This window comes from Anolis carolinensis, chromosome 2 (assembly GCF_035594765.1).
Source record: "Anolis carolinensis isolate JA03-04 chromosome 2, rAnoCar3.1.pri, whole genome shotgun sequence".
Lineage (NCBI taxonomy): Eukaryota > Metazoa > Chordata > Lepidosauria > Squamata > Dactyloidae > Anolis > Anolis carolinensis.
This window is the reverse complement of record NC_085842.1, coordinates 22574120-22585232: the sequence shown is the minus strand read 5'-3', so window position 1 is coordinate 22585232 and position 11113 is coordinate 22574120. Positions and strand designations below refer to the sequence as shown.

Genomic DNA, 11113 nt, shown 5'->3' with positions numbered 1-11113 from the left:
GCAAATTGCATCCATTACGTTGAATGATGTTTCATGCAAAATGCAAGTCCAGTAGCTATATGGGATTGATGGGAGTGCCATCTTGCTTCATCTTTTAAAAAAATATTAGGGTTTGGAACAGATTTGTTTCCGGCAAAAAGGGCATAATAGTGATCATTTAATAGCAACTTTCCTTATGGGCTAGCTCCAACAGCATAAAAACAATGCAGTCAGACCTTCACGTTTGCTAGGGATAGGGATGAAGGACCCACTACAAAAGTGGAAAAATTGCTAATGTTAAAAACTACCACAAATTGTCCAAAGAATCGCACTGGGGGACCCTGAGATTACTAGAAAGATATTCTACTTAGGAATCATTAGAACTTTCAGCATAACAACTGTAGCATCACACTGGATGAGCTATAGATTTCTATAGAGAACATTTTCATCAAATCCACAGATGTAAAACCCACAAATATGGAGTGACAACTGTATGTTTTTCATTCTCCAGCTTTGTTTTTAAATCTCAAAACAGGTAGTTTTATCATCTCACCTTTTATTGAGCTGTCATTTTACTGTATATTAACTGCAGTCAGGGGGGTATTCGCTGTTGCTTGTCAACCTGAGTATAACAAGTATGTTACAGACTTTTATAACAAATATAATAAATAAAATAGAAAGAAAAAAACAATTGTAGGGCCAACGTGGGCCCTGAGATGTAGTGTAGTGTTGCTTTTGCAGGGCATGGAAAATTTGGTTTCTTCATCAGTCCTTAACAAAATCCCCTATAGGCCAGATTCTGAGAAGGATCACAAAAAAGAAATAATTTTCCAGAAATAAATAATGTTCTGGAAAATTTCCCCCTTCCCCACCCCCCTTCAAAGACTTAGAAAGTAGAATGAAATGGCTACACAGTTGCACACTCACAACCACCTTGCAAGGCAGGCTGATTATTCCCATTTTACAGATGCCTAAAGATGATAGTTGAAAAGGTATGGTAGTTGAAATGGGATAATAGCAGGATACATTTGAAAAATAGGACAAGGGCAGAATACCATCCTGTTGACCCTGTCTGTGGTGGAAGCTATGTCAACATGTGACTAAAACTCCAAGGAATGACAATCATACTATTCCCACATCTTCCTTTTTGTCCCTCTGTTCAGTCTTGTGTCAAGTGTCCGTGAGGTGGCATCTGAAGTGGATGGTGTTGGGGAGTCGGGAGCTGCATCCTCCTGAGGGCTGTCTGTTGGAGATGGTTCAGGAATGGGGTCGCAAACGCCACCAGGTGTGGCCAAGGGAGGCACCGGACACGGGATTACGGGTCCAGACGTGGGCTCTGAAGGCATACCAGGCACATGGCCAGGTTGTAGTGGAGTTCTGGATTCTGGCGGATTATTGTGGTCCAGGTGAGCACCATGTCCACGATGAGTTCCATGCGAGGGAGACCTCCGGCCGGCAAAAACTGCTGCAATGGCTGCCATGGTCACAGTTTGCCTCCCCAAGAACTGCCCCAGGTCGCTGTGGGAGCGCTCAAGAGCACTGACCATTAACTGGGATGTGGCTCGGTCTTGGCACCTTTCCTGCTTGCGGTGCTGCCATTCCTCCTGCCTGGCCCGGTCGAAGGCTTTCAGGTCCTGGTGGTGCAGCCCGCGCATGGCGTCCAGAAGCATCGAGGGCGCCCGAGAGGCTGATTCCACGAGCTGCATGCTGGTCTCCAGACGCTGCTTCCGGTTGCGCATCCGTCGGTTGCGCATCCGCTCGGCATTCGTCAGGGGCCTCCGGAACTCCTGGATAGGCCCTGCGTGCAGAGGGTTAGGGGAAGGAAGGGTGAAAAAGATACACGCATTCAGCTTCATGTTTGTGGCACAGTTTTACAACCGTGTAAGTCACAGAGTGGCCAACTTGTTGCTGGGCATTTTCAAGTAGTTTCTAACTCACGGCAATTCTGTCACAGGCAAGATTTATTCAGAAGAGGCTTGCCACTGTCTTCCTCTGAGGCTGACAGAGTGTGACTTGCCCGAGGTCATCTAGCAGGGTTCATGGCTGGGCAGAGATTTATACCATGGTCTCCAGACTCATTGGGTACATATCAATTGTACACTACACTATCTGACACCACTTTAATTTCCATACTCAATGCTATGGAATCCTGAGAGTTGTACTTTAGTGAGGCACTTTGGCAGAGAAGGCTATTATATTATTATTATTATTATTATTATTATTATTATTATTATTATTAGTCGTTTCCGACTCTGAGGGTTGGTACTCATCTCCATTTTTAAGCCGAAGAGCCGGCATTGTTCGTAGACATCTCCAAGGCCATGTGGCCGGCATGACTGCATGGAGCACCGTTACCTTCCCACAGAAGTGGTACCTATTGATCTACTCACATGTGCATGTTTTCAAAGTGCAAGGTTGGCAAAAGCTAAGCGTTACAGCGGGAGCTCACCCCACTCCCCAGATTCAAACCACGGACCTTTCGATCAGCAAGTTCAGCAGCTCAGCAGTTTAACCTCCCCACTATATTCATTTATACCCCACTTTATCTCTCCCACAGGAGACTCAAAGCGACTTAACATAAAAACATCGGCATACATTTTAAAATATATGATATACAAATATTAAAACAGTATTAAACATCATTAGCATTAAAACAATTCAGATTGAATCCATAAAAACATATAAAACTACAGCAGCCTCTAACATGATCTTAAAAACCTTCTTTAAAAGACAGCATGAATAAAAAGGTTGCACCTTTTCTCCAACCTTCAAACTACTACACCTTGCTGGCTCCAGAAGGGCACCTTATGCTCCCAGTAAATACAATGTGACTCTTTCATGTTCAAATGTAGACAGATCTAACTCTTAAAGACACTGAAAACCAACAGAGACCTCAAATGTTTTCAATTTCAGCTTTGATAAACTCCAATCAGTTTGATCAACGGTAACGGGATATGGCACAGTTGTCCAAAACATCTAGAGCCCTTCTACACTATAGCACAATGATTATCCTCCATCAGTCATAATTCCATTGTATGAAATCCTGGGATTTGTAATTTAGGCTCAGATACTAGGAATTCTCCAGTATTTCTTCCTAAAATCAGATTTTCATCAAGTACAAACCTCAGGATCCCATGGAATGTAGCAATGGCAGCCAAAGTAGAACCAAAGGGTGCATTTACACTATAGTATGGAATCCTGGGATATGGCATTTGGCAAGGCACCAGCACTTGGGCAGAAACCACTTGAAAAAGTACAACTCCCAGGATTACATAGCATGGAGCCACTGCGGTTACATGGTGTCATTCCTTCTACAATGATTTGAAACCTGGTCTCCAGAGTCATGGTCTGATCCTCAAACCAGTATACCATGCTGGCTATCACTTGTAATTCTAATAGTCTTTTTCAAAAGGAATTTCTCAAGTTTTGCTATTAGCTTCCCCCAAAATGTTCAAAAGTCAGCACTGGCAAGATAACTTACCATATGGCCTGAGGTTCTTTCCACCCTCCGGCACAGGTTCCCGACAGAGTAGTGTTCCCCCAGCATGCAATGGCATCCTCTCCGACATGATGGGGTTTGGGGCTTGCTGGCCAATAGCAGGATACAGGGTCTGCTGGGTCATGGATGGGTACTGCATCGGCAACCCCAAAGTGGGGTAATGGACCTGCTGCGTCACACCTGGAAACGGCATTTGCTGAACCAAGGGTGCATTCGCCACTACCTCATCAAACGTCCACAGCGCCTGGAATCATACAATCCTAGAGTTGGAAGAGTCCTCAAAGGCCATTCGGTCCACAGTCATAAATACATAATTCAAGCACTCCTGACAAAACTTCACTACCCTCAGAGGCAATATATTCCATGTCAAACAGCTTTTACCTTCAGGAAATTCTCCCTAACATTTAAGTGGAATTTCTTGTCCTATAGCCTGAATCTACTGCTCTGCAACCTAGTCTTAAATAAGTTGGCTCCCTCTTCAATGTGTCATCTCTTCAAATATTTATCATGGCCATTTTACCTTCTCTTCTCCAAGCTAAGCATATCCAACTCCCTAAATCACTCCTCATAGGGCAAACCTTTAATTATATTGGTTGCTCTCCTCTGGATACGTTCTAGCTTGTCAATATATTTCCAAACTATGGTGCCCGGAAATGTACACAGAACTAACTCCACGTTAGGTCCTGGGACATATGGGGCCTCGATTCCTTTCTTGTGGCCCACAATCTTTTCAATTTCCCCAAACCCCCTGTTAGAGATGTGGCTTTTGTTATTGCATGTGCCATCAGTTTCATTTCATTACCACATTTGGAGCACTGCAATAACAGAAGACAGAAATATAATCAAGGCATCCCAAGGAAAGGAGCACATTTCACATTGGCTAGGTATATAGTAACCGCAGAAGAATCAGGGATTCCTGCTTTTTGCTGGGGCGTTGGGTAAGTGGAGTCCTCACCCCCTCTCATGATTTCCTTTCTCCTGATGGGGCTCCTTGAGGAGAAATCCCAGGTTGCTGGACATGTCTCTAGTCCCTTTTCCAGCAGCAGAGAAACAAGAAGTGTAAACACCAGCAAGATTAATAAAATAATAAGGTGGGAAACACAATTTCCAATTGTTTAAATGAATGGTGGGAACAGACAAGACCTGTTTCATAGTAGAATCCTCTCCATTGAATGCCCTTAGAGAGAAACATGCCTGGCACTTGCTTTCTTTCCACCCAACACTTTGTCTCACAAGGTAGACAAATTGCAATTATAACAGGACAACATAGTCTGGTTGGTATGCATTACATGACATTGCTCCTCTCTCAACACTCTACTAGTGGGAAACAGCCTGGAAACAGGGTTGTTGTATGTTTCATGGCTGTATGGCCATGTTCTAGAAGTATTCTCTCCTGACGTTTCGCCCACATCTATGGTAGGCATCCTCAGCCTGGAAATGTTTATTTTACAAACACAATGAACACTATGTAACACAATTTGAAACATTTTCTGTTCCTGGTTTTGTTTTGTTTGTTTTTTCGTGTCAGGAGCGGCTTGAGATACTGTGTTGTATACAGCTCATCCATGCTCTCCCCGGATTCGAACCAGCAACCTTTAGATCAGCAGTCCTGCAGGCACAAGGATTTAATCCAAAGTGCCACCGGGGGCTCCTGTTCCTGGTTTGAAAGTCTTATTTCCTGTTTAATTGTGTGGTACTTATACCCCAGAAACATTTTTGTGGCTGCCATTTTTAACCTTCCAATGTGCCATTTTTAACCTTTTTGTGCAGACCTCAAAAACAAAGTTTTCCTATGTATTTATGATAGAACCAATTAGGAAATGACATTAATAACCCAAGAACAAAAATTGTTCTACATAGTGTAATGCCATTCTTTTTGTGGAGCCCCTGGTAGCGCAATGGGAGAACCAATTAGGAAATGACATTAATAACCCAGGAACAAAAATTGTGCTACATAGTGTAATGCCATTATTTTTGTGGAGTCCCTGGTAGTGCAATGGGCGAACCAATTAGGAAATGACATTTATAACCCAGGAACAAAAATTGTGCTACATAGTGTAATGCCATTCTTTTTGTGGAGCCCCTGGTAGTGCAATGGGCAAAACCCTTGTGCCAGTAGGACTGCTGACTTCAGGGCTAGGTTACTGACCTGAAGGTTGCCCGTTTGAATCTGGGGAGAGTATGGATGAGCTCCCTCTATCAGTTCCAGCTCCATGCAGGGGCATGAGAGAAGCCTCCCACAGGATGGTAAAACATCAAAAACATCTGGGCATCCCCTAGACAACATCCTTGCAGATGGCCAATTTTCTCACACCAGAAGCGATTTGCAGTTTCTCAAACCACTTCTTTTGTAAAAGAAACAGTTTTCAGGAGAACAGACAGGGAAAGAATGTGTGTTACAATTCCCTGTTATCCTGCTGTAATTGCACTCCACCTGCCCTGTATGATAAGATCTTTTTCAAAGGAGAGATACACATCTGTCAGTTCTCCAAAGATCTTGCTGGACTACAAATCATATCATCCCTCACTACTAGCTGCATTAACTAGTGATGCTAAGTGTCACAGACGAACAACATTTGATGAGCTGCATGATTCCCACCTCTGTATAATTCCCATCCCCAAAAGAAGATATCTGAAAGAGAAAACCACTAGCAAAAAGGATCTGTCCACTGTAGTCACACACCCTGCCAACTGATAGGGGTTCATTAAAAAAAATCCAGAGTCTGGAGAAAAGATCAAAAGGGTATTTTCCTACCTGCTCTTTTCTCAGGGCCTCGCGCTGCCTCATGAGGAAATCTTCCGACAAGGCTACCGCTTGGGCACAGCTCTCCGGCCCGTGTTCCCTGACCCAGTTCTGAATCTCCAGAGGCAGGACGGCCAGGAACTGCTCCAGAATAAGCACCTCCAAGATCTGCTCTTTGCTCTGCCGCTCTGGCCGCAGCCACTGGCGGCAGAGTTCTTGGAGCTGCCGGCAGACTTCCCGAGGCCCCTCAGTCTCCTGGTAGCGGTGGTGTCGGAAGCGCTGGCGCCGGATCTCTGAGGTGACTGCATTCTCATTGGGAACCTCTTCTTTTGCAGTCCCGTAATTCCTTCGCTCCCTTTGCTCCTGCCCGCTGTAGGTGGTTTGGGCATCTCGGCTGAGGGTCGGGAGGTCTTGGGGCACCCAGCCTCCTCCAGAAGGCCACTGGCTTGCACTGGGTGGAGCATCATAGGAAGACGGAAAGGCATTTGTATCCCATGGCAGGGACTTGTACATTGGTGGGTTTCTCCATCCAGACTGGGGATATTGGACTGATTTAGAAAACTCCTGTCTTTGAGATTCCCAGTTGTGTTGCTGTGATGGTGGCAGGGGTGGGGGTTGCCGCTGCTGCTGTTGAAGCCCTTCATCTGGTTCCTGCTTCACCCGTTGAGATTCCCTGGATAAAAACTCCCGCATGGAGCCAGCTGGGTGCAAACGAGGCACCCCTCTGCCCCGGAGTTCATGCCCAGCTGGGTCTCGCTCCTCTGTTTTCAGAGGCGGCTGCAACCCTGGTGCACCCCGGGGCTGAAGGGCAGCGGTTTCCCCTCTTCCCATTGCCATCTTGGATGCCACCTTAGTGGCTTTCACCTGATCTCCAGGGAGAGGTTGTATCCAGCCTCGTTGGAGGATTTTCTTCTGGATGGCCAGGGAAGAGGTGATCACACCAGCACTGTGGAGGCGTGCAGAATGGAACGGGGTCGGGAGTGCTTCCTTAAGGAACCAGTTTTGGTCAACCTCACAGACACCTCAAAGTGTCTCTCCAAGACAATGAGATGGGAAATGGAATCCCAAGTCTTCAGCCGAGTGGCAACGAAAGCATCCACACTCAGAGGCACTGTCTCCTACCAATCTAACAAGAAAAATGCTGCATTGCGAGCAAGTTTCTGGATGACTTTCATGAGACAAAATGCAACCTGGAAAATTTGTGATTTCCTCTGCATCTGTGGAATGGAAAGCAACATTTATTCAGAGTCCAGAGAGAACTACACTCTTTGCTCCACATTTGTGGACTCAATGGTATATTTCAATAATAATAATAATAATAATAATAATAATAATAATAATAATACAACTTTATTTGTATTCCACCCTATCTCCCCAAGGGGACTCACATAATTGCTCCCGTCACACTGGATGACCTAGGGATTTCCAGCAAGAACATCCCTTTAGAATTGTCTAGGTCAGTGGTTCTCAACCTGTGGGTCCCCAGGTGTTTCGTCCTACAACTCCCAGAAATGCCAGCCAATTTACCAGCTGTTAGGATTTCTGGGAGCTGAAAGCCAAAACATCTGGAGACCCACAGGTTGAGAGCCACTGGTCTAGGTCCTTCAATTTCTTTATTTGCAGTTTTTCCACCTTCAGGGAAAGGTGGAAAAACACCTTACTCTGGTGTCTAAATCATGTTTTACTATGCTCACCATTTTAATTTTACTATGTCAATGTGTAAAATTGTAAATTAGTGTTTGTATTTTTGATGTGTTTTATTTTGTTTGCTGTATTTACCTGTGCTTGGCCCCATGTAAGCTGCCCTGAGTCCTTCAGGGAGATGGAGGCAGGGTACAATAATAAAGTTGTTATTATTATTGTTGTTGGAGCCTCCGATGGCCTAGGGGATAAAAGCCTCATGACTTGAAGGTTGGGTTGCTGACCTGAAGGCTGCCAGGTTCAATTCCCACCCAGGGAGAGCGCGGATGAGCTCCCTCTATCAGCTCCAGCTCCATGCGGGGACATGAGAGAAGCCTCCCACAAGGATGGTAAAAACATCAAAACATCCGGGCGTCCCCTGGGCAACGTCCTTGCAGACGGCCAATTCTCTCACTCCAGAAGCAACAACGTGGTTGCTCCTGACACGAAAAAAAAAATTGTTGTTGTTGTTATTCATGGGGGTCTTGGGCTCCTAACCCCAAATGTGGAGGGCTGAGCTGACATTCAAATAGTGTCACACTGATTTAATTTTACAGTGTAGAGCTAGCCTAAAGCAATCCATGAAAGAATAACTCAATCAGAGAAGTCAGCCATAGCAGAGCATTTGATGAATTGACCTGAACACAGCATATTATTTGAGAATAGAGAGCACTTGATGAACCAACCTAGACATAGCATATTATTTGAGAACACAGAAATGCTGGACCACACTCACAACCACCATGTCAGACGACACAGAAAAGCCACTAACATCCACAAGAAGGTGGACAATCTCAACAGAAAGGAGGAAACCATGAAAATGAACAGTATTAGAAAACAACTCTAAAATCAGGACAGTAAATAAAGAACAACACTCAGAAGACAAGGGAATTCCAGATAGGAAACAATCAGAGCCGTTAACACCTAGCAACAAAGGATTCCTCAAGGCAGAAAGCAGGCAGGCTATGAAGCTGCAATTCAATGCTAATCAAGGTGGCCAATGGCAATACTCACACTTGCCTCTGACCGACAAGAGTTCTTTCTCCCACTCTGGACCTTGCACAGATATATAAACCCCACTTGCCTGGTTTCCAACAGACCTCACAACCTCTGAGGATGCCTGCCATAGATGTGGGCGAAAGGTCAGGAGAGAATGCTTTTGGATCACAGCTATACAGCCCGGAAATTCACAGTGATTGTGTTGAGATTGTTCACATGCTTGTGGATGTCAATGGCTTCTCTGTGTAGTCTGATGTGGTTGTGAGAGTGGTCCAGCATTTCTGTGTTCTCAAATAATATGCTATGTCTAGGTGGGTTCATCAAGTGCTCTGTTCTCAAATAATATGCTGTGTTCAGGTCAATTCATCAAATGCTCTGCTATGGCTGACTTCTCTGATTGAGTTATTCTTTCATGGACTGCTTTAGGCTAGCTCTACACTGGAGAATTAATTCATTGTGATTCAAATCATGAAAGCTTTCAACAACACATACTCCTTGAAAGCTTTGTATGCCTTTAAAGTGCCATCTGAGTTATTTCTGAAAGGTGTCCCCTTGCAAGACCTGAGCCATTCTGCTACCGTGTTTCCCCGAAAATAAGACAGTGTCTTATATTATTTTTTACTCCCAAAGATGCGCTAGGTCTTATTTTCAGGGGATGTCTTATTTTTCCATGAAGAAGAATTTACATTTATTGTTGAACAAAAAATGAACATTTATTCTATACTGTACAGTAGTTGTCATCACAAACCAACATAACCAAACCAGACAAACTGTGACTTCTGTCAAGAATTTCTTGATACTACCATTATTTCCATATACAACTGGTATGCACATTTACCAATCCTGCATGCTCTGGTGTTCTGTTTGTCAGGCGCTGGGCATGCTTCCAAACAAAAACTTTGCTAGGTCTTACTTTCAGGGGAGGCCTTATATTTAGCAATTCAGCAAAACCTCTACTAGGTCTTATTTTTTGGGGATGTCTTATTTTAGGGGAAACAGGGTAGCAACCTCCCAATCAATCCAAGGCCAGAACCCCTACATCTGAGGGCAAATCTACATTACAGAATTAATGCTGTTTGACACCACATCAACTGTCGTGGCTCATTGCTTTGTACTTTGGCAAGGCAGAAACATTATTTGGCAGAGAAGACTAGAGACCTGGCAGAACTTCAACTTCTATGATTCCATAGCGTGCAGCTATGGTTGTTAAAGTGGTGTCAAACTGAATTAATTCTGTAGTGGAGATACACCCTTGTCATTCTTTCTCCTTCTCCGGAATCTTAATGTCTAGGCCAGGCCTGGGCAAACTTGGGCCCTCCAGGTGTTTTGGACTCCAACTCCCACAATTCCTAACAGCCTACCGGCTGTTAGGAATTGTGGGAGTTGGAGTCCAAAACACCTGGAGGGCCCAAGTTTGCCCAGGCCTGGCCTAGACACTCAAGATCCCAGTCCTTCCTTTGTCCCCAAAGAGTCATCCTTTTTACCAGATCCTCACCTTCACCCCCTTTTCTTCCTCTTGCTCCCCTCCTGACCTCTTTCCTCCGATCCACTTTGCAGGTCTTCCAACTGGATCATGCAAAAGGGCGGGAAATTCTGCTTTTGTTGTTTCCTCCCTTCTTTGCTCCTGCTGCTGATTCCAGTCAGGCAAACCAACCCAAAAGGCGAGGGCAGGAAAAGGAAACACACCGCAGCACTCATTTCCGGGCTGGTCTAGGCATTGGGCGACCTGTCTTTTTGTTTTCTTTCTTAACCCCTTCCAGTTAGGTGCCGTCCCGAGACATTTTGCTGCCTGAGGCCAAGCAGTCGTTGCACCGTCCCCGGCTAGTCCAGCCAATGCAGCTTGGAAGAGCAGCCTCTGGGTGTATGTACACTGTAGAATTAACTCAGTTTGATCCCACTCAAACTGAACATGGCTCAAACTAATAAAACTAATAGATCTGATTTTGATTTATACTGGTCAGTTTTTATTAAATATGTTCTACAAAGTGAAAAAGGAAAACAATACAATCTTGCTGGTCAAGAATTTTGGATATGACATTTGTTTAATGGTCGATTTATGAATTATATGGCAAAGGAAAGGATACCTGTTCAGGCCTTGGTGGTGGGGTTATATTTATTTATTTATTTGCAGCATTTATATTCCGCCCTTCTCACCCCGAAGGGGACTCAGGGCGGATTACAATCTATATATATAAAAGAGTGATGGCATCACG

General features: G+C 44.6%; 1 protein-coding gene across 2 annotated transcripts; it reads right to left on the bottom strand.

Annotated features, from left to right (window-relative positions):
- Window positions 1-473: 473 nt before the first annotated feature.
- On the bottom strand, window positions 474-10692 carry LOC100551992 (uncharacterized). Of its 2 annotated transcripts, none has more exons than XM_008105871.3 (4): window positions 10396-10692; window positions 6234-7438; window positions 3461-3722; window positions 474-1777 (listed from the first exon to the last, which is right to left on the bottom strand). In XM_008105871.3, the coding sequence occupies exons 2-4, from the start codon at window positions 7056-7058 to the stop codon at window positions 1107-1109; spliced, it is 1758 nt and encodes a 585-aa protein (XP_008104078.3). In that variant the 5' UTR covers window positions 7059-7438; window positions 10396-10692; the 3' UTR covers window positions 474-1106. The 2 variants fall into 2 exon arrangements, with proteins under 2 accessions (XP_008104078.3, XP_062829672.1); XM_062973602.1 differs by having other exon boundaries at window positions 10433-10692.
- Between the last annotated feature and the right edge of the window lie 421 nt (window positions 10693-11113).